Below are 23435 nucleotides of genomic sequence, written 5' to 3' on the forward strand. Positions count from 1 at the left end.
CAGGCAAGAACACTGGAGTGGGTTGCCATTTCCTTCTCCAATGTGTGAAAGTGAAAAGTGAAAGTGAAGTTGCTCAGTCGTGTCCGACCCTTAGCGACCCCACAGACTGCAGCCTACCAGGCTCCTCCATCCATGGGATTTTCTAGGCAAGAGTACTGGAGTGGCGTGCCATTGCCTTCTCCGACCTTGCCACGGAACTTTAAACAGCTTAGCTGATACTGCTGAACGTGCCCTGTGCTCGTGGCTTGAGTCTTCTCCAGTCATTTCATTTTTAAATTAAGCTTTTCATTTTGAGATAGTTGCAGATTCAGGTGAGAAACAGTACAGAGGGATCCTGTGTACCCTTTACCCAGTTTTCCCCAGTGGTAACATCTTGCAGAGTAACTATTCAACAGTGTCATATCTCATGCTGTCAACAGGTAGAACCTTGCCGTGATCATAAGGATCATTCATACTGCCTTTTAATTTATCGTGATTACTGTTTTTTTTGTTTGTTTGTTTGGCTGCGCAGGTATTTGTGGCAGCGCGCAGGCTTCTGTTGTTGCAGAGCACGGGCCCTAGAGTACTTGGGCTCGGTAGTCTGGCACCTGGCTTTTGTTGCCCTGTGGCAATTGGGATCTTAGTCCCCTGCCCCAGGGATTGAACACGCGTTTCCTGCATTGGAAGGCAGATTCTTAACACCTGGACTGCCAGGGGAGGTCTCCATACTGGCTTTCCAGAGCCACAGCACCTCCTCCCACTCCTCCCTCATTCTTAACCCTTAGGAACCACTGATTTCTTCTCCGTTTCTATAATTTTGTCATTTTGGGACTGTTATAAAAATGGAGGCCTACCATATGTAGCCTTTGAGATTGGCTTTTTTCACTCAGCATAATTCCCTGGAGATCCATCCCAGTGTCTGGACATATCCCTTTTTATTGCTGGGTGTCATTCTATCACATGTTCGTGCCACAAGGTGCTTATCCATCGTCACTGAAGACGTCTGCATTGCTCCCGGTTTGGGGCTGTTGTGAATAAAGCTGCTGCACACGTTTGTCTGTGGGCTTTTGTGTGAACGTGAGTTACCGTCTCTCAGGGAGGACGCTCCTCTGTGTGCTGGGCTCTGTGGCAGGTGCATGTTTATGTTCTTAAGACATTCTTTTCCACGGTGGGTGTACGATTCTAAATCTCAAGAGCAGTGTATGAATGACCTCTTTTCTCTACCCCCTCACCAGCATCTGGTGGCGGCAGCATTTTTATTTTCGCCATCCCGACGGGTGTGTAGTGATGTCTTGTGGTTTTCATTTGTGTTTTCTCCATAGCGAATGATGTTGAGCATCTTTTTAGGTTTATTTGCCATCTGCACATCGTTTTTGGTGAAATGTCTCTTCCTGTCTTTTGTCCATTTCCTTTTTTTTTGTACTTTCAAAATTTTTTTTATTGGTTACAATTTTTAGTATCATTTTGGAGAAAATGGACATATGGCGAGCTAAGAATTTTTATTAAGAAAGATGTTTACACACAAATATGTAAAGATGAGATGATGTCCGTTTTCTAATTAGCTTTTTTGTTTTTACGGTTGCGTGTGAAGAGTTCTTGGTATACTTTAGACACTGGTCCTTTGTTGTTGTGTGGTCGCCTGTCTTTTCTCCCAGTCTGTGACTTGACCCTTCATCTTGTTAGGTCTTTGACAGAGTAAGTGTTTTTAATTTTTACGACATCTCATTTATCAGTTTTCTCTTTTATGGCTTGTGCTTTTGGCTTCATGTCTAAGAACTCTTTGCTCTGGACCCTGAAAACCTTCTTTTATGATTTTTTTATAAAGATGTTTTTATGATTTACGTTTAAGTCTGTGATCCATTTTGGGTTACGTTTTATATAATTTGTGAGAGTTAGATTGAGATTTCTTTTCCCCATACATGACCTTTTTCTCCGGTATGGTGGTGCTAGTAATAAAGAACCCGTCTACCGATGCAGGAGACTGGAGATGGGTTCCATCCCTGGGTCGGGATGATCCCCTGGAGGAGGGCATGGCAACCCATTCCAGTATTCCTGCCTGGAGAATCCCACGGACAGAGGTTAGTCACTAAGTTGTGTCCGACTCTTGTGACCCCATGGACTGTATGTAGCCCGTCCCGCTCCCCTGTCCATAGGATTGTGGGTGCCTGGTAGGCTGCGTTCATAGGGTCACACAGAGGAGACCCAACCAGTCCATCCTAAAGGAGATCAGTCCTGGGTGTTCATTGAAAGGACTGATGTTGAAGCTGAAACTCCAGTATTTTGACCACCTGATGTGAAGAGCTGACTCATTTGAAAAGACCCTGATGCTGGGAAAAACTGAAGGCAGGAGGAGAAGGGGATGACAGAGGATGAGATGGTTGGATGGCATCACCGACTCGATGGACATGAGTTTGGGTGGACTCCGGGAGTTTGGTGATGGACAGGGAGGCCTGGCGTGCTGTGGTTCACGGGGTTGCAAAGAGTCGGACACGACTAAGCGATTGAACTGAACTGAACTGAAGCGACTTAGCACACATGTGTCTGAAAGGCTGTCTCTCCTTCAGAGTTGCCTTTTTTTGTGCTTTGTCAGATATCATTCGGGCATGTTTGTGGGTGCTTGTTGGAACCCAGTCAAGGATCTCTCTTTCTGTTGACACGGGCTGAGGTGTCCGTGTGACACCCCCTCTCACCCTGCACGTTACACGCTCCGGCTCTGGAGGCTTGGCCCGTGTGTCGTGGGGTAAAGGAAGGCTTGGTGGCATTTGCTGGAACCTATCTTGCCAGTTGCTCCTCCTCTTGCACATGCTGTGTGGACGGTGTCTCCACGGCAGTGATGGCCTTGAGCGTTGCTTCACCGTTAACCGGCCCTGTGCTCCACGAATCCCCGGCAGGCCTCTGCCGAGAGCTGGGTGGGCATTTGTGGTTTAGCTCCAGGCCCTTTTCACCCTGCATCCTGCTACCCCCAGTCTGGATCCCAGCCACGACCCCAGGGCACGTCAGGCCTTGCCTGCATCTGTTGGCCTTTCTGAGGAGGGCAAGCCCCCAGGCCAGGGTGTGAGATGGAGTCTGGGTGGACCATCCCCTTCCCGGTCACCCTGAACCATGTGGTGCAATAGAAAGGGGGCACCGGGCAGTTTTAACACTGGTGAATCTGCCCCGGGTGTGTGCCTGGTTGCTCCATTGTGTTCAACTCTGCGATCTCATGGACTGTAGCCTGCCAGGCTCCTCTGTCCATGGAATTCTCCAGGCAGGAATACTGGAGTGGGTTGCCATTTTCTGCTCAGGGGATCTTCCCGACCCAGGGATAGAACCTGCCTCAGGGCAGGAGGAGAAAAGGAGTGAGAGAGGGGCTGGAGAAGCTTCCCTCTGCTCCATGAAGTAATTAAGAGGCCACAACTGTAGTTTTAATTGTTGAAAATTAAGTGTCCTGGAATGTCATTGCTTTTCCTCTTGGCAAAACCACAATTAAATTTAGCCCTGGTACAGATTGGAAGTACATATTGTAGCCTCTGAATTGGTGAAATCAATTTTCTTCCTGCAGACTCTACATCAGCCGTAGAGTCAGAGGGTGTTGTGTCTTTTCCCTTTTATTTTACAGTTGAGGAAACATATGCCCAATTAGTGGCCAACTCAGGACTCAAGGCAGGATCTCTGTTGCTAGTTGTTCTTTCTGGTTTCTCATGCTGACACAGAAGCACAGAACTTTTCAGTCGCAGGCTCCGTAGGAGTCTTATGAGAACAAACTCTGGGGTTTATGTCCACACTGAGGCCTCCCCGGTGGTTCAGTGGTAAAGAACCTGCCTGCAGTGCAGGAGACCCGGGTTCACTCCCTGGGTCGGGAAGATCACCTGGAGGAGGGCATGGCAACCCACTCCAGTGTTCTTGCCTGGAGAATTCCATGGACAAGAGGAGTCTGGCGAGCTACAGTCCATGGCATCTCAGAGAGTCGGGTGTGAATGAGCGACTAACACTCTCATATCCACACTGGGGCTTCCCAAGTGGCTCAGTAGTAAAAAGTATCCGCCTGCCAATGCAGGAGCCATAGGAGCTGATGGTTCAACCTCTGGGTCGGGAAGATCCCCTGGAGAAAGAAATGGCAACCCACTCCAGTATTCCTGCCTGGGAAATCCCATGGACAGAGGAGGCTGGTGGGCTATGGTCCACGGGGTTGCAAAGAGTTGGACTCGACTGGACACAGGCAAAATTAGATCTTACCTGCCACGTATCCACGATGGCTTCAAGGATGCAGATTAAGGTGACTTACTGCAGTGGTCCTTAGTTTTCGGGGTTGCTGACTCAGTTTAGGTTCAGGGAGGTTATGGGAGTTGTTAGCACAACGCACTAGGTGTGTTAAATGAGCTCCAGCAGCCCCCACCGGTTCGTTTGGAGCCTCATCTGCTCAAGCGGCTTCTTCAGGAAACCACAGAGCCCACCTCAGTTCCCTCACCCACCCAGAGTCTCATTATTAGCTTGGTTTTGGGTCCCGCTATCCTGGATGTTCATTGGAGGGACTGATGCTAAAGCTGAAACTCCAATACTTTGGCCACCTCATGAGACGAGTTGACTCACTGGAAAAGACTCTGATGCTGGGAAAGGTTGGGGGCGGGAGGAGAAGGGGACGACGGAGAATGAGATGGCTGGATGGCATCACCGACTCTGTGGACATGAGTTTGAGTGTACTCCGGGAGTTGGTGATGGACAGGGAGGCCTGGCGTGCTGTGATTCATGGGGTCGCGGAGAGTCGGACACGACTGAGCGACTGAACTGAACTGAACTGAACTGATCCTAAATGTTTCATTTTAATTTTGGTTAGGCTAGTCCTGACCCAGTTTATATTTTAAGGTCATCAACTGTTAATTTATCTGTCTTCTTGAGTGATTGTCATCCAAGTAGCTTATATAAGTTGACCATCCTGCTCTCTGAAAATTGGCTCATTTCGCTGTCAGCTCTTCTTGGGCCTTTTTAATGAGCATGATTTCAGGACAGAAGCACCCCCAGCAGCTGGCGGCGTGCACAGTGGTGTATGCCGTTGTTTCTACTGTGATGCGCGCTCCGTGTTCCTTCCATCTACGCAGGGTCGGAAATGAAGGGCTTTGTCTGTGCTCCCTTCGTGAGATCGGGTGAGAGGGAGAGCCGGAAAGCAGACTGGTGTTACTTATTATTGTTTGGTAATTATACTGTAGATGGAAGATTGCGAAACTGCTGTTAATGAGGCAGAAGCAGTGTACTTGGCGTCTGGGCTGACTGTTCAGGTGACACTGTTTTGACCTGTGTCTCGCGCTGCTACATTTTTGGTTTCTTTGAAGTAGAAGCATAAGTAGCTGCTATGTTTACTCACATTTCCTTAACCTTCCTCATCTTCCCCTTGTGCATTTCCCAGGCTACCTTTTCCCTCTAAAATATGAACTGAAACACAGAATCATTTTCCTCAAATAGTTTTGCTGGCTTTGTGTTCAGTATACTTTTACTCAAAGATTTTACTTTAAATATTTTTAATAATCTGCTCAAATAATTCCTCGTGATGCAAAGAGGATGCCAAGCTCTAAGGCTGTCTGCATCCTCACCGGGGCCCCTGTGTGTCCCCCTTCCCCCCACCAGCCATTGATTTCTGTGCCAGGATTTGGCACGGAGGGGGCAATATGGGTAGTCATCACATATGATTGTGATTACCTTTCAGCTTTTAATTTTTGCTTTCTCCTGTTACCTGACTACTGAAAAGTAGCATTTCACTTTCTAAAGGTAGCAGTTCTCTGAGCAACAAATCTGCCCAGACTGAAAATTAGCCGCCTATTACCTGAGTATCGCAAATGTTCTCCGTGTTTCAGATGACATCAGTAAATTGTCAGAAGACAGCTGAAACTGTGTAAGTGCTTTTTCTTACGCTGTTTTCTGTTCCAGAGGCACATTAACCTGCTTTATCCCCTAGTAAGTGTTCTCAACTTGTATAGAAGAGAGAGTTTTGAGAGACGTTTTTGTTTTCTTTGGTTTAAACCAACAAAACAAGGACATTCCGATCGTCAGAGACCACAAGGAGATCTTAGCCCCGCCTGATGCCCGCATGCATCCCCCAGTCCAGAGACAGTGTCATTGCCAAGAGTTTCCAGCAGCCCAGAGAAGCGAGTGGCGTTTGCTCCGCTTCCTCTGCGCTGTGAAGATCCAGCACCACCGTTTCAAGAGGCAGAGGGGGACCTGTGACCTAAAACAGGGGCAGCGGATGAAACTGGAGGGAGGAGCTTCCCTGGAGACTCAGTGGGCAAGAATCCTCCCGCCAGTGCAGGAGACGGGCTCGATCCCCAATCCGGGAGGCTCCCACCTGCGGCCGAGCAGCTCAGCGCGCGCACTGCGGCGGCGATTGACCTGTGCCTGGAGCCCGGAGCGGCAGCAGGAGAGGCCCGCGCAGTGAGAGGCCCGCAGCCGCAGCGAGGGCAGCGCCCATGCGGCGGGCGGCGAACCTAATGAATGAATTTTTAAAAAATCGGAGAACGGTTGCGCAGATGCCGTCCCTGAGTTTAAGACTGTGGCTGTCACCGCGTGTCCAGGAGAGAAGGTGTGCAGCCCGGGCGCCGGTGTGCTCTGCGCGCGGAGTGGGTGGCGTGGGGGTCGGTGAGCAGAGAAGGTGGGAGCCGGCTCGGAGCGAGCGCAGACGCGTCTGTGCGCTCAGGGTGCGGGAGCCCTCCTCTGCAGGCATCGCGGGGTGGGGAGATGCCACTGGGGGTGCGGTGCGCGGCTCCCGGTCCCGCTTGCCTGCCTGCAGTTGGCGGGGAGCCTCAGTCAGGGGGAAGGGCCGGGGGCAGCTTCCTGTGGCTGGTCAGGGGTCGGCGGGGCGGAGACCACCGTGCCCCCGAGGCCACAGTGCAGTGTGAAGGGAACACTTCTCCCTCCCGGGGACCACGTGTGACACAGGCCCTATCGCAGTGTGGGTGTGTAGGTGACCTCGCCTCTGAAACATTTTCCGTGGTCTCTGCAGTCAGAGATTTCTGTCAGAAAGAGCACTCGAATTCATAAAGCCTCTTCTCGAATAATGTTGATACTTACTTTAGTTCGCCTTGCTAGTACAAAAGCCCTTTAACCCACCAGTGCGTCCGTAACTGTTTATATAGTTACACATATCATGACAGCATACAAGCATCTGATGGGGAGCTTGTTTCAGTAACTCGTTGTGAATTTCATGTGTACTATGAAGGGTACCTGGTAACATATCTTGATGAGAGATAACGCTAAAATTCATCTCGGGTTTAAGGGAACGCATGCTCCGTCTCCTTGTTAGATTTTCTCCTATTTTTGTTGCTGTCTTTCCCTATAATAAAACCGCGTCACCGTGGATGGAAGACACGCCGTGCAGTGGGCTGGGGGGGTTGCCTGTATTCGTGACCACGGCTGTCCCCCTGCCCTGCTCTCAGCCTTGGAATGGGTCAGAGCCCAATTCAAATCCTGGTTCCTCCACCTGAGAGCCGTGGGCCCCTGGCAAGTTTCTTAACTCCGCCACACTTCCTCTCCTCACCTGTGAAGTGGAGATACTGCCATCTACTTCATACATAGATTTTTACGGGAATCAACCGCGATGCTGTATCTCAGTCCATCTGTTTAAAGGATCCAGCTCGCCACTTGGCTGACAGTGGAACAGGCTCAGTGCATAGGGTAAAAATGAAACGCTTTGACTTGAGTGTGGAAAACACTGGTTTTATTCCTAGTAAGTGCACGACATTCTGAGCTGCCTGTGGAAATGCAGACGTTACTGCTCACTACCTGGGGTGAATAACCATGTGGTAAACTGAACAGAAACCTTTCGTTCAAAGAAACAGTTGATTACCTGTGATAAAGTGGAGGTCACCAGGATTTGATACTTAATGCATCTGTGGATTGGTTTTCATTGGCTGTGGCTTGTTTTAATCTTTGGGATATGTATTATTAGAAAAGGAATGCTATTTTAAAGTGATGCTTAACCTCATCAAAGCTGCCTGTAATGTTCTTATTTGTGACTGCAATAAACATTTTATGGGATCAGATTTGTACTTTAGTCCTTTCAGGAGAGAACCAAGAAAGAATTTTCAACTGAGTTTCTGATTTTCCTTAGTTTTCCTTAGAAGTTGAAACCTTAATTTGCTTGATTCAGAAGCCAAAAGAATAAAAAGTCTGTTTTGAAAATATCTTAATTCTGTTGTCAGTATAAAAGATTGGTTCACTTTTAACTACAGTGTATTTTGAGGCTTTTCTTTAACTGACTTTAATAAAAATTATACATTTTAGAAGATAGTAGACACTTGTTGCACAAATGTCCAAATAGTATTCAAACACCTTTTAACTTCGGAGTGACACTGAGTCCTCCGTCTGTATTCACTGTCCGTGTTTTCGTGTTTTAAAAACCTGCCATGTTTAGTGCTTATATCTGAAGGGATGAAAAACATGTAACATGTTTCAGTTTTTCCATGTTAGTTAATGGTGCAGAGGATCCCAAAGAGGATTTCGGTCTCAGTTTTAGTTTATATGTGATTAGATTTTAAGCTCTGGAAGTTTCGATTTAATATCTGAATTTATGTATCTGAACGTGATTTGTTGGTTTTACTCGTAAATCGTATAATGGCCAGTTCATCCATTTAGAGACCAGATCATGTGCAAAAAAAGAAGAACCGATTGCTGTGGCCATTCTTTTGTATTCCTGTATTTCGCAGAACAAATACTGATAACTGAAGTGGCCAAAAAAGAAAACCGGGTTAGCCACTAATTAATTTTTATTATTTTGAAGAAAGTTACTGAGTTCTGGGGACTCTGACTACTGTCAAGATATATGCCCATAAACTTGTACTTAATGAGTAATTACTTAGTTTATAAGAATATCTTTTCTTTGCACTAAAAAAAAAAAATGTGTAAAAGTAACAAAATTGGAACTCTGCCAGAAGCTAACCTTCTCTTTCCATCACACTTTGGGGATGAGCCTGACTTTATCGAACATACTATTTGTGTTTTACGGGGTAAGGCATTTTATCTTGACCATTTAACTTTCTTAAGTTTGCCTTTTTTGGGGGCTTTTAATTATTGCAGTGTTTGCAATGACCGATGTACTTTGAGGACTAACCAGGCTTCTCTGCATATTAGAAAGTACTTCGCAGGACCAACCGTGTCTCCCCCTCTGGTTTGTTTAGAAGACTTGCACTGTCTGCCAGATGCTGCTCCCCAACCAGTGCAGTTACGCCTCCCACCAGCGGATCCATCAGCACAAATCTCCCTACACCTGCCCCGAGTGCGGCGCCATCTGCCGGTCCGTGCACTTCCAGACCCACGTCACCAAGAACTGTCTGCACTACACGCGGAGAGTGGGTTTCCGGTCAGTATGGCCTTCATCTCCGGGCGCGTGAAGCTTGTGCAGGGTTCTGAGTGGTCCGTGCTCAGCATTTTCATTTTCTTACAAGTGATACTTTCATCAACAGATCCTCTGGGAACCTCGCTCATTCATAGGGGGGTGTCTCTGTTTGAATCCTTTCATGTGGGATTGACACTGGTCCGCGCCAAGCCCAGGGTACAGGGGGCCCCTCCTGCCAGGCAAAAGCGGGCCTGTGGCAAAGCTTGCCTTTGATCGCGTGTTAGGAGCCTTTGTACTTCCTGCCCCTTTTCTAGCAGACTTTCGTTGTCATGCTGCCTACATTTCAACCCTTGTAAGAATACAGTGCGTTTCTGCACCTCTGAGTGCTTCTCTCATCAAAACAAAAGGGTGAGATGGTCCCTCGCTTTGCTCTTGGCGTGTTGAAGGCTGGGTCATATCAGCACATCCTTCCCTACCGTCGCTCACTATGGAGGAGCCCTCCGCCCAGATCACCTTCCTTTATCCCTCCTTCTCTGCTCCTTAGGCCTGGGCTTCTTCCACAGCTCTGCTCATCTTCATTGTGACTCTCTAACTGCCCCCCAAAATTTTCAGATGTGTTTTTTACAACATCCAACAAATCCAAATGTTAGCCTAATAATGTGTGGTGATGCGTTTGAACCTGATCCTCTGCTTTGTGACCTTCTAAAATATATTCCTGTACCTTCTATATTTTGATTAAATGGAGGTCCACCAAGAAAACATGTTACTGATACACAGTGTCTTTGTTAATAGAGGTGTTACTGTATCGTGGGCTTATTTTGAGACTTTGGTTACCGGGTATCGTTAATGTTAAACTGTTAATACACAGTTTTTTTAAAAAGTTGTAACAGTTCTGATGTTTTATTAAAACGAAGGCCACTTGGTATTGATTGAGCAGTTTTATTTGAGTTAAGTTTAGCTTATGGTGTCACCAGTTTCTTGGTGGTTCTGTCCATTTATCTAATAACTAGTCTGATTTCACATTTTTATCTCATGCCTCCAAACCTGTGATGTGCAGGTGTTTCATGGATTGAGAACCACCTAATAGACAGCCTTTGGTTTGGAAATTTAAAAACCAGAGTTTTTTTGTGCCGGTTCTGCTGCTCATTGTGTGGTAATGCACGTGTTCTCCATGCCTCGGTGCCCTGTCTAAATTGGCATGATGTTTATTTACCTCTGTCTCCATGGGTATGTTCCAGAGTAAGAGAGGGTGATCCAGAAGCATACTCAGTGCTTAAGAGGGACGTTCCACATTGATGCGGCAGAATTCACACACAGTGTAACACTTTGGTTCTTATCCCGTATTTGGAAACTCTTATTACTGGATTCTTTGTTTAATATAGAAGGCAGTTCTGCGCTCTGTATGAGTGCAGTTCCTTCAATGGATGCCAATTTCCTCAGACATTTAGGGTTGATTTTTCCAATATAATGAAAGCAAACTTAAACTGGAATGAATAAAAGAAGTAAGACTCCTATAATTCTAGCTATTCCTGGTGTCTTTCCTAAATTAAAACGAAAGCTCTGCGGGCAGGCTGGCAGTAATTAACACAGCTGGAAAAGCCCACCCCTTACTTTTCTCTTCCCCCTCGTTCACGGCATTGCCTAAATTTGGCACTTTGAATTTTTACTAAAATTTCTATTTAGTGTGGTTTTTTTTTCTTGCACTTTGGGGTTATAAGAGCTATAAAAACACTGTGTATGTGTTCTGAAATTCCGTTCATGTTTACACCTCTTTAGGCAGCAGAACAAAATCTGACCTTAGTTGTTTTCCTGTTGTTTCAAGTAACGGCTCGGTCCACCATTCGGCTGGGATTCAGCAGCCCCTTGACCTTGTATGGTTTCTTCTCCTTTTTGGCTTTTTAGTTTCCCCATTTTTTAAATTATTTTTGGCCAGAGGAGCGTCTCCAGCGCGGCTCCCAGCCTGGGTCTGCGTCTTCTCTTCCTGATCATACCGCCATCTCCCAGATATCACAGGGCTCACCTCTAGCTTCTGGTCGATTTGGTAAAAATCAAGTATAGTATTTCTCTGAATTTTCCCTCTTCTCGATCCACTGAATCTGCATCTGAAAGAGGGAATTATAGGATTGAATACTGTAAGCATTTTATTATGTTTTTAATTTAAAAAATGAAGAGAAACTTCATTCGTACCCAGAACACAAAGGGCTTCAGCTATGTTAAATATTTATCAGTAGGCTAGATTTTTAGTAGCATTAGAATGCTGTAGGAACCCTTCCAATTCTTCTATTTTTCAACCTTATTTACATTCCTCATTGGCCCCTGTTGCCCATGAATCTTTTTTTCCACTTCCAGGCAGATATTTTACAACTTTCTCTTAAGTTCTTCTAATTTTTTTTACTTTCTCCTCATATTAAGGCGGGCTTTACTTGGTTTCCATGAAGTCCTTTGGACCAAGCCTTAGCCACTTCCTTCATCAGCTGTCAATTCTCTAACCTCTTGTTGATTTTCTTAGGGATCAAATCTTCCTCTCACTCCAGGAGACTTCAGAGAATTAGCCCTTCCTTGGTGTTTTGCCCTTCGCCTATCACCTTTGTACTCTTGCCGGGAAAAATATTTTGTTTATGATTCGTGATGTAACATGTGCTTCTGTTTAATAGCAACCCAACTATTTTTGTTTTAGATGATCTTCTCCTTTCATAGGAGTTACAGGCTTCTAGGGTAGGGGAGCACTAAATTATCTAGTCCAGCTCTTCTCATTTAACAAGTGAGAGACCGGCCCAGAGAGGATTGTAACCTGTTCCAGTCAACCCAAGTTCATGTTAACTCAAGATCGTTTGGGGGTGGTTGGGTGGCTTTTTTGCCTGAAATAGTAGTTCAGGTGGATAAGACAGAGGAGGTTTCCTTATTCTCCTATTGTTATTTAATGCTTTATATACATATAATATATATTATATACATATTTATTTATTATATATACTGCTGAACCGGATGCCTTTAGTCGCTTGAAACGCTAAGGCATTAATTACCATTTTTATAAAACGCTCACAAAGCTTACTTAACATGGCACACTTGATAGAACACGCGTAATTCAGGGTGTGCTGCTCGGTTTGACTTTGACAGCTGCTCCCTTTAATTCAGAGGGACCTTCTAAGACAGAAGCACCTCAGGTTCAGCCCCGTCTGCAGCCTACTCCAGGTCAGCCTCTCACGCTCATGCCCAGGACACGGCTGCCAGGTGTCTGAAAGGCCTGTCCTTGCAGACCCTTGAGGGTCAACAGAGACCACCCTCGAATAATCTTCAGAAGTGAGCCAGCAGGGACGACTCAGCGATAAATGGGTGGAGTCTCAGCGGTACTGGGGGAAGTGTCTTCGCACTTTTTGTGAAGTTTGTTTCTGTAGGATTAGATTTGAGTGAGGAGTGAGCTAACCATCAGATTATTATTAATTCAAGAAGAGGTGAGCTAGAGAAGCCATTTATCGGGGAGGTTTGTCCTTCAGCAGTTTATCATTCGCGTCATTTCTTAAACAGGCGTCATGTGCTTAAATGGGGTTTCCAGGAGACCAATGCACTAGGTGCCTGGCCTTCTCTGCAGTGGCCCCCAGGCACGCTCACCACTCGGCGTGGACGGGACTCTGGCTGCGGCTCTGAGCCCCTCTGGGTCCCTCTGTCGCTGGCATATAGTATCAGGTAGCGAAGAATTCTTCCAGTGGGTCTTGGGGATGAGTGAGACCCTCAGAATCTAGCCCGTGGTCATCCTCTCAAAGCCGGAAGTCGTAGGGTCTTGCCACGCTCCTGGCCTTGACATGGCCTCACGCTCCATCGGTCCCACCGCAGTCTGGAGTCTGGATGTTCATACCTAGACACTATAAAAGATGCTCAAAAAAATAGTCCCTTGGAGTTTCATTTTTCTTGTTCCTAACCTTCCTTCTCAACTATATGAAAATAAATTGATCTGTTCTAAATGGAAGAAACCCCACATGTTTAAAAAAAAATTACAAAAAACCTAGAAGGGCTATTTTCAGTGTGTTCATGTGATACAGTTTTGCAGTTAAGTTGCACAGGTCTAATGGTCTCGTGCTAACGCCCGTGTGTTTGTTTTCTAACAGATGCGTGCATTGCAACGTTGTGTACTCTGATGTGGCCGCACTGAAGTCTCACATTCAAGGTTCTCACTGTGAAGTCTTCTACAAGTGTCCTATCTGTCCAATGGCATTTAAGTCTGCCCCAAGTACACACTCTCATGCCTACACACAGCATCCTGGCATCAAGATAGGAGAACCAAAGTAAGTCACGCTACCTTTCAACTTTTACTCCACTCCTTGAGAGGAGGTGGTAGTTCGGTGGGGTGAACTTTTAAGACATGAAGGATGACACTGCTGTGCGAACTGTGGTGCTCTGTGAAGGACATCTCATCACTTGCTGGAGCTTTCCGCGCTGTCCAGGGTGCGGTCGTTGTCCAGAATCGCCCCTCACTGCTGATGCTCTCGTCATCAGTTTTTGCTGAACATCTGAACGTTGACCGATTCTGTTCTTTTAAGATGATTTTTCCTAGTTTCTCGGGAGACTAAAAATAGACTGTCAACTTTTCAATTTTCATGGTTTCTTTTTTCACCTGATACACTTCGACCGTACCATGTAGAAGATGAGGTCAGCTGAAGTCCCTGGTTCCCGAACGTAGCTTCATGGCCAGTCCAAGTCTTGGATTAGTAAAAGTAAATTTCATTTTTTGCCTTAATTTCTGTCTTACTTGTGTCAGGGTTTTCCTCGTGGAATCTTTAATCCCGCAGTGGATTAGTTACAGCCGGCGGCCGGCCGTGGCGGTAGGGAGGACAGAGTAGGGGCCCTGGGGTCAGAATTCTGCTGCTACCCACCAGCGGGGTGGCCTTGGCCCTAGCCTGATCATGGCAAAGTGAGGGTCACACGCCCGTCCCAGGGTTCGCTGGAGGTGAAGCAGAGTGACGCGTTTAGAAGGGCCCCTCTGCCTGGCGCTTGGGGGGCCCACAGCGTCCGCTCCTTTGCTTTCTTGCTCACCCGGCCCCGGGTCTGATGGCCAGGCTGACGGCAGTGTCTTCCTGTGTGGCTATGCATAATTCGATAATTACGTGTGGCTAGAGCTGCTGCCTCAAACCTATTGCTGTGTTTTTGTCTGAACCTATAATCAAGGAAGTATTGGGGGAGATATGCGTACATGCCATATTGTATATGTTTGGTTTTTCATGTAGCATTTAGTTTGGGGGAAGTGTTCGTGGCTCAACGTGATAGAAATGACACTGTTCACTAAAAAGCTATGAGAAAATGGAGTTTTATTCCAGTGGGACCTTCAGCTGTGACCTTTGTAGGTCTTCAAAATGAAGCACATTACAAATTAGGGGATCCACATGCAACTTGAGGTCTTGGCCGTGAAGACAGACGTTAGTGGTTTTTAGGTAAACAGCCTTCATTGGGTCATGAGGTCGTCGTCACGGTCGCGGTCATGAGTCTTTCGGGCACTAGCATAGCCCCCCTCCATCCCCCACTCCATAAATGCAGTTTTTGACTTGGTTTTTTTATTCAGACAAATAAAACTTTAGTCGCTGGAATGGGTGTGAGACCTGGAACAGCAGTTGCTACCTTGGAATGCAGCACAGCCTGTGATTAAAGTCAGCTAACACAATGCTCTTCACGTTTGAGTCACGTACAGGGAAAACTTATTCCAATATTTTCTTAGAAAAATGTTTTTTCTCCTACCACAGCCTGAGTGCACACCCAAATATAGGCATTAGCGACTGAGTTTTAAACTGAAGAACAAACTTATTCCGAGCGAAAAACGGCTGAACTCACAGACCAGTGGGCTCAGTTTGCAGCAGTGACTCGGGCGGTGAGTCAGGCACGCATCCTGGCAGCCTTGCGGCTCCTGGGTCCCTGTGGCCTGTCACCCGCCCTCCGGGGCCGAGGGGCCCCCCTCTCCCTACGCAGACTCCCGTCAAACCTGCCTCCCTGTGCCATGCCGGAAGCTGGTTGGCCCACGTTTGACCAGGAAGCTTTCTTTCAACGTTAGATCCCTATTCTGTTTAATTTTTTGTCATCGTTTAGTCACAAAGTTGTGTCCGACTCTGTGTGACTCCATGAACTGTAGCCCACCAGGCTCCTCTGTCCATGGGATTCTCCAGGCAAGAACACTGGAGCAGGTTTCCATTTCCTCCTCAAGGGAATCTTCCCGACCCAGGGATCGAACCTGGGTCTCCTGCGTTGGCAGGTGGGTTCTTCACCGCTGAGCCACTGTTTCAGTTAGGCCCACATTAAGTGAGTAGAACCTCACGTGTGAAACTTTGCAGTGGTATTTGGTTAACAGGTGGTTTTATGCAGATGATCCAACATTATGCAAATAGCTTGTTAATTTTTAAAGATCAATATAAAAATCCCCACCCCACGTTTTCTTTAGAGAATATATGCAAGTCTGAGAATGAACCCATGAAGACCTGCACCTCAGCTTGAAAAGTGTGACATGGGATTTTTATTTCAAACATTTATGTAGAGCCTATTATGTGCAGGAACCATCCCATTGCTTCGTTTCTTGTTTTCCCGTGTGTGGTCAGGCAGTTTTCCCTGCCTTGTCAAAGGGAACTTTGAACACCTTTTCATCTTTTCTGGGTAATCTTGAGATCATTGTGAATGTCTGCTGCTAAAATTTTATGGCGATACATTCAGTGACTTTTTTTTAATATCTTCCTTGACGGCTGAATAACCAGCAGTTTTTTGGGCCTCACTGTCCTTCTCTTTGCCGCCTCTAACGGCATGCAAGTCGGGAAGGGAGGACTTCAGAGTGAAGAGCTGGGTAAGAAAGAGACGCAGCTTGGAGACAGGTTGCCAGGACGTGAAGCCACGACAGCCATCACAGCACGGTGGAGGGCTTTGATTCAGACGAAGACAGATTTGAAGAGCCGACCTGGGATTTACGAGGCGGCACGCAGATTCTCCGGTCTGTGAGCCGTCTGTGAGGGGGCCGTGGTACAGACCCCCCAGGACAGGCGTGGGCCCGTGTCGTGCTTTGTACCTGGCTGGAGCCCTAGCGCCTGCGGAGGCACTTGGCCGCAGTTTTGAGCTTAGAATCCTTTATTATCCACGTGCTTTTCCATTCAGGTCTTGCCTGACAGAGACAATGCCCTGACGGAGGGCATTTAGACTTTCTCTTTCTTTCTGTCCCACCTCCTACTTTCCTCTCCACCCCCCTGCAGTTCCTTTTCAGCCCCTTGCCCCCCTGCGCTGGTCTAGTCCAGTTCTCCTGCTGAACACTCAGGCTCACCTTTGGGGTCAAGTCACCCTTGCAGGTTCGGCTTTCAGAGTCCCTCCCCTGCCAGTCGCACGCCCCGGGGCCGTGCCCGCGGAGACGCTGCCTCTGTGTGGACCGGTCTCCCCATCTCGAGTGCCCTCCCTGCTCCCCGCCTGCAGGGCTCCCCGTGGCTCCTCCCTATTTTGTCCTTGGCCAGTCCTCTGTGTTCACAACCCAGCTCTGTGTCTGTGAGGGTCGTGGCACCCTTATTTGGGCTTTTCTGATATGAACACCGTTTTTTAATTTTGTGATCATCTCCTACAGAAATGTTGGGAGAGCACCATGGAGAACGCATGTGTCCCCTTCACCCACGTCCCCGGCTGTTAGCATTCCCGACACTGGGTGCATCCTTCATCTTTGCTGTCTGTCTGTCTCCCTCTCTTCCTCCCACTTAGGAGTGATGGGGCCTCATGGCATAAATGTCTGGGTGTGTTCTGCCTCTCCTCCCAAGAAGGACACTCAACGTACATTATTACCATCATCTAGTCTCCCAGCATGGGTTTACATTTTACCATCCAGTTCATAGATCCCATGAAAATTTCTCCAACTGTGAGATACTATCTTTGTTTTTTCCTTTTCTTTCTTCCTGGTACAAAATCTCTCCTGGGAGCACACTGCATTCAGTTGCCCAGTGCGCTTCCGTCTGGAGCAGTGCTCAGTCTTTTCTGCTCGCATCCTGCAGGGGATTTCAGCCTCGTGTTCTTTTTTTCTTTTTTTCCTACTTTTTGGCCACGCAGTGTGGCTTGTGGGGTCTTAGTGCCCCAAGCAGGGGTTGAACCTGAGCCCCCTGCATTGGAAGCATGGAGTCTGAACCCCTGGACAGCCAGGGAAGGCCCCGGCCCGTGTCCTGAAGATGACCCTCCTTCCCGCTCCGTCCCGCGCTCTCAAGGCTGGACTCAGGGTGCGTCCTCTGGCAGGAACCTTCTCCTCACACCTTCAAGGATGCTCCCTGCACGCCTGTCCCTCTGGGAATGCTTGCCTCCATCCTCTGGTCCGCTTGGTGGTACCCAGATGCCTGCACTGTGAAGTCACTGTTTCCCCTGCATATTTGTTAGTGGTTTGTGAGGTGCATTCCAGCAACCTGTTCCTCAGAAGAATAGACTGTGTCCGAGGTGAATAGATTATGTCCTGTTTCTACTTTCTTTGCAGCTCAGTAGAAGGCAGCAAAGCAAAACAAAGCTGGGAAGGGATGTAGCGCAGATCAAAGCAAGCCAAGCCGTTTTTCATGAAGCAGTTATTTCTGAAAATGTAGGAAGAGTCCTGAGAAAATTTTTTAGCCTAGCTAGTAAATCTTAGTTCTTTTCTAAGAATGCAATCCTGTTTTCTAATGCAATCCTAGTTCTTTTCTTGAGACTATTTTTTTTTCTTATTGCTAGGTGCTAATTTAAGAAAGATCAGGAAGTATAAGCCGGCAAAACAGTTGCAACAATAGGTTAAGTAAGTAAATAAATAGGGGAATTAGCATCCAGCTGAGATGATGACAGTTACATGCTGTTTCTTTTCTCTGCTTCTTTTTAAAAATGTGAGCCTGTCCTCCATCCTGTCTTCTTACCTGTTTTCTTTAAAATTTGCGTGAAGATCATTCCATGTCATTGATATATGTCTGCATAGTCATTTTTAAAAATTCATACATTATTGCTCTTACTTATCTACTTACACTGGATGTTTGGGTGCTTCCCAGCTGTTAGCTATTTCAGACAGTGGGGAAGTGCTCGTCTCTGGTAGACGTTAATGTACCACCTTTGAGCTGAATGATAAAATCCTGTAAACCACATCTGATATTAAAAAAGAATATCCCCTTCTCCCAGTCAGGGGTGCTTGTGCTCTGTACCAGGGTAGCTGACATGTCAGGATCTTCTAAAATCATATGCCACTCACGCCTGTCACGTTTATAAAACTCATGTGGAAAAAGAAGGAAAAAATCTGTAGTTTTTGGTCAGAGAAATACAAAGTGCGGTCAAAGGTCTGTGAGAAGCGCTCTTACGAAGCCCCTTTGAGGACAGACCAGTGGTTCCCAGGGAAGGGCATCCCTTCTTTTCGCTGTCCTGCAGAAATAGCGAGGAAGCCTCGGGTGTTCTTCCTCGGACTCACGACTCAGGCCAGGCTTTCTCTGCCATTTCCCTCGCTGCTCTTTGGAGTTCTCTGTGCAGGTGCTTCTGGCTCTTCCGAGGAGACACCGGCGTCCCCAGGGCCTCCGCTCAGGGCCAGGACGGCCGTGTTGGAAAATGGGGACCCCGAGTGTCCCAGCGAACCCCCGGAGGTGAATGCTGGGAGTGAGGAGTCCACGTCCTTTCATTCTCCCAGACACCACCCCACTCCACCCCGCCCCGACCCGCTCAGGAGCCAGCGGAAAGTGTTGATGGATGAAGGGACTGTCCAGAAGGCTCAGAGCCGCTGAATTCACATAAGGAGGCTGCTTAGTAGTCACATACTAGGTAGGGAAATGGTTTGTAGTGGACAGTGATTATTTTAAACCGTGTAAAGACCGTAGGTATTCAAGTGTTGAAGCAACGTTTGATTTGTGGGTTTTCTTTTATGGGTCTGTATTTTCATGTGTAATTGTTTCCTGGTGCAGGGCTCTCAGTGTTAAGGAAAGGCACAGAAACAGTGACAGTCAAATGTAAAACTGCTTCTGACTCTGAAAGAAAACTTGCAACAAGTAACAGTGTTCAGGTGTCCCAAGATGCGTGGGCCCGCCTAGTTCATCAGTCAATTTCTCTTTCAGGTTAAGAGTACCAGCATCTCCTCGTCTGATCTGTAAAACTGTTTCAAAAAGAAGCAAAAGGATGCTTTTGCTCTTGTTAAAACAGCTCACAAGTGAAGATGTGCCGGAGTGTGTCTGTTCCCGAAATGCTAAGGTTGAGCCGCACTGGGTGATGCCAGGTGCTCTGGAAGATTTGTCTCGAAGCTAAACCGTTTTGCTCTCCCCACCGTGTTTGTGTGCATTCGCCTGCTGAATTCTTGGGTGTGAAGTTCCTTTGGCCTGAGAGAGGAGGGCTGACTGACGTTTCCCTGCACCTCTTTCTTCTGTTTTAGAATAATATATAAGTGTTCCATGTGTGACACCGTATTTACCCTGCAAACCCTGCTGTATCGCCACTTTGACCAACACATCGAAAACCAGAAGGTGTCTGTCTTCAAGTGTCCAGACTGTTCTCTTTTATATGCACAGAAGCAACTCATGATGGACCACATCAAGGTGTGTGCGCCTCTCCTCTGTCCTTTCAGTGAGCTGTAGGTCCAAACGTCGGCCGCAAGTCAGGGCTGAGCCGTAGGTTACAGTAAAGCACGGGCGGTGCTGTGGAGGGACGGGGTGGACGCCGGTCGTTGGTCGTGAGCGGTTTACAGCGCTGTCATCGAGTTCTCTTGACTGAGAGACGCTTTTCATTCTCGAGTCCTGGTCTGCTTATCACAAAAAAATCAAAGCCAAGTAACAAATGCCTGCCCCGACTGTACAAGAATAATACAGTTTTAGGCTTTTTTATTTTCCCTCTTCTATGAAAATGATGGCTGTGAAGTTTACTTTTTTGAGAACTTGGTGTTAGGTAGGATTTAGAAATAGACAAGGACGCTGATGAGTTATGTTAATTCATATAAATATTGATGTGTTTGGAAAAATAAAGATTTTTCCTTTGTAATTACTTAAGAAGTTCTGTTCTCATTATAATTAATGCCCCTGAATCTCATAGTCTTTTTTTTTTTTTTTTTTTTAATCGCGTTTCCATGTAAACTGACAGTGACACGTCCAGGATATGGCAGTGTTTGGCGCCTGGTGGGTGCTCGGTCACTGAAGTGAATAAGCATCCAGTTTGGACGACCCACTCTCTTCCCAAAGGGGCACCTGAATCTCTCTATAGCCTTTTAAGCTCACTAAGGACAGAGCTTAGTGCCAGCCTCTTAGCTATCCACTGGGAGAAGGTTAAGCAATTTTATTCCTGTGTCATTAGGAGATAATATCCGTCAGCTCTCAGAGATTAAAGTGACGTCCTTTTTAAAAAGAGAAACAGCAGACCCAGCATTACCATGAACTCGGCCTCTTAGTTTTTCTCTTAAATGTATTGTACAGAAAAGGTCATTTGAAAGAGCAAATCAAGTTCCTGAATTATTCTGACCTCGGGTTGGTTAAATGAAGGCACTGTTAATCCTTGAAAGTTCCTATGTTGAATGTGTGTGAGCTCATGGGGTGTAACCACCTATTAAGATGGGCTTAAAACCTCCGAGAGGCCACTCGCCAGAAGCCAGGTGCGGGTGGTGGCGGCGTGGTGTGACTAGGGAGGGTAGGATGCTCAGGAGAGGTGTCTCTCGTTCTCACTTTAAGTACAGTAAAATCCTCTTAAGAGGTTTTAAAGGTTTTTCCTAAAATTACAAAATCACCTTGACAGTAAATGTTTAACGAATGGTCAGGAAAAACGACAGACTGCTTAAATAAAAACGCAGAGACTTGGGAATTAGACTCAAATATTTTAAATGTTCGATAAGAGGGGTGGATGGGGTGCAAAGAAGAGAAAGAGAAGGTGCTTCTTAAGAGGCTTTTATCTGCTTTCTGGAACTCATCTTTATGTCTGCAAGTGGCATGGTTAGGGTCTTCCTGTGGTAATAGAGAATCTGGAGGAATACAGGGTTCCAGAAAATAAGAGACTGAAGAAGAGGGATTAAACCTGTGCCCACCAGGAGGAAAGAATGGTTTTTAGTCATTTCAACCCTTACGAGACTGCATGGTACAGAAACAGTGTGATGCTCACCTGCGTTCTTATTTCAAATATGTTCTAAAGTACTGTCTTGCCTTTATGTGTTTAGGGATGGGTCAGAACAAGGTTTTAGGGGTGCCCCGTTTTTGGGTTTATATGTCTAAACTTATGAATTTATTTACGTTGTCTGATGTCTGTGCTGGTCAGTTTTCATGTGGAAGGAATTAAGAGAAAGGAGGCCAGAAACAGAGTTCTTCTACAGACATATTTGTCTGGAGGTAGATTTTCGGCCCAAATTAACCTAGTTTGCATCATTTCTTTGTTCTGCCACAATGGATTTATTCACTCTGTGGGCCCCTGTGCTCCATGCAGGAGTCTGCCTTTAAAGTAAATTCTGAAGTTACAGGCATTCAGGTTATTTATTGGTACAGGAGCTAAGGAATCATCCTTTCCAGGAGAATTAAGTTGTATTTCCTTTATTTAAAAAAAGACATTCGTCTTTAATAAATAATCTTATTTTTTACTTAAAATGTGAAAATGAGCAGATCAGAAATTCTCATTTTTTGCACACATTCCGTTGCTGTGTGGTCACAGCAGGACTCTTTTGCCACTTTTTTGGTGTTTCTATAAGCAAAATAAAGCTCTTTAGAATACTTTGTTACTTTACTCTGACTTCATCTGTTTAGTTAGTGGAAATGTATTTGCCTAGAAAGTTAGAAAAGTTTTATCAGAAGATTCGGGGGTGGGTTTCTTTGGGTTTTAAATGGTTAAAAATATAAAAACTTGGCTTCTGTTTTGCAGAGGGCCATTTAAACACAGGGGCCTCTGCTGACGCCGAGGACTGGGGCCCTGAGGTCTGTGGGGTGCGAGTCTCTGGGACCCAGGGCACTAGTCAGGCTTGTCCTGGTGGAGATTCGAGAGCTCAGAGGTTACTGATGAGAAGAGAAGCCCCATCCAAAGATAAACTGTACACTGAGGCACAGACTCGTTTGCTGTCTTTATTTTTGTGGACTCTGGGCTTCTAGAACTCAAAAGCCTAAGTGAGCTGGTCTTCAGGATCAGATCGCACTAGTTGTACCCCAGAGGAATTTGAAATCCTGAGAGTTTGTGTTGAGGCTGTTGGGGCCCCTGTTAATAATCTTAAACGAGCAGTTTGGACAGGCTTTTTGTGCAGCTGCTGTGGATCGCTCACAAGTCTGGGTGCTGCATACTGTTGGTAAAAAGAGATGGATTGGGATGGGACCAAGATTAGAATTACCAAGTCTCCCCAGCAGAACCCCAGGCTGTTAAGTGTTTCAAGAGTGTGAAAGGCATTCAGGGCAGGGGGAAAGGTTTGCTGTTAACACACCAGCCTCAGATGTTGGTTCTGGTTGGCCAGCGAAGGGGCTTGAGCTCCTACCAGTATAGCCGCCTGTTTAAACGTTTCTGGGTAGGTGTGGAAGGAACACGCTCTTCCTCAGAAGTGGTCTCGGGTAGAGAGGACTCACTGTGGTACACTGGGGGACGACACTGCCAGCAATGATTTGGCCTCAGTACCAAGCAAACGAGCCTTTAAAACTTTTTTGAGACTGGAAACACATTAATTAGTTAACAGCAGCTGTAAAAGGTAAATACACCTTTATTTCTCTTCAAGTGTGTGTTTTGGTTTGGTTTTCTCCTTGCTGTATTAAGCCTGTCTCTGAGTGACTGTGAAATCTAACTGAAACACCTGTAGTCAGATGGTCTGTGTGTGCTCTCTTTTAGAGGCTTGGCTTGTGAAAGATCTTTCTTCTTTCTTTATAACCTAGTCTATGCATGGAACGTTGAAGAGTATCGAAGGGCCTCCCAACTTGGGTATAAACTTGCCTTTGAGCATTAAGCCTACAACCCAGAATTCCGCAAACCAAAGCAAAGAGGACACCCGATCCCTGAACGGGAAAGAGAAGTTGGAAAAGAAATCCCCATCACCCGTGAAAAAGTCACTGGAACCCAAGAAGGTGGCCAGTCCCGGGTGGACGTGTTGGGAGTGTGACCGGTTGTTCACGCAGAGAGATGTTTACATTTCCCACATGAGGAAGGAGCACGGGAAGGTAAGTGGCCCCTGAAAGCCTCCCCGTCGATGGAAGGAAGATATTCCCAGCTGCGGGTGCTTGCTTGGTTCAGCTGGGAATTAGGGGAGTAACCT

General features: G+C 46.6%; 1 protein-coding gene across 11 annotated transcripts in view; it reads left to right on the forward strand.

Annotated features, from left to right (window-relative positions):
* ZNF532 (zinc finger protein 532) overlaps window positions 1–23435 on the forward strand; it is a 109363-nt gene that overhangs the window by 53642 nt on the left and 32286 nt on the right. For all 11 annotated transcript variants that reach the window (XR_008684724.2, XM_055417450.2, XM_055417452.2 and 8 more), the window contains 4 exons: window positions 9120–9301; window positions 13381–13557; window positions 19620–19782; window positions 23059–23340. Coding sequence is in view for 10 of the 11 variants with exons in the window: in XM_055417450.2 (XP_055273425.1) it covers window positions 9120–9301; window positions 13381–13557; window positions 19620–19782; window positions 23059–23340 (804 nt within the window). In the remaining variant the exon portion in view is untranslated. The remainder of the gene's footprint in view (window positions 1–9119; window positions 9302–13380; window positions 13558–19619; window positions 19783–23058; window positions 23341–23435) is intronic.

Source organism: Moschus berezovskii, chromosome 28 (assembly GCF_049115385.1).
Source record: "Moschus berezovskii isolate FMDL1 chromosome 28, NW_MosBer_1.0, whole genome shotgun sequence".
NCBI classification, from domain to species: Eukaryota; Metazoa; Chordata; class Mammalia; order Artiodactyla; family Moschidae; genus Moschus; species Moschus berezovskii.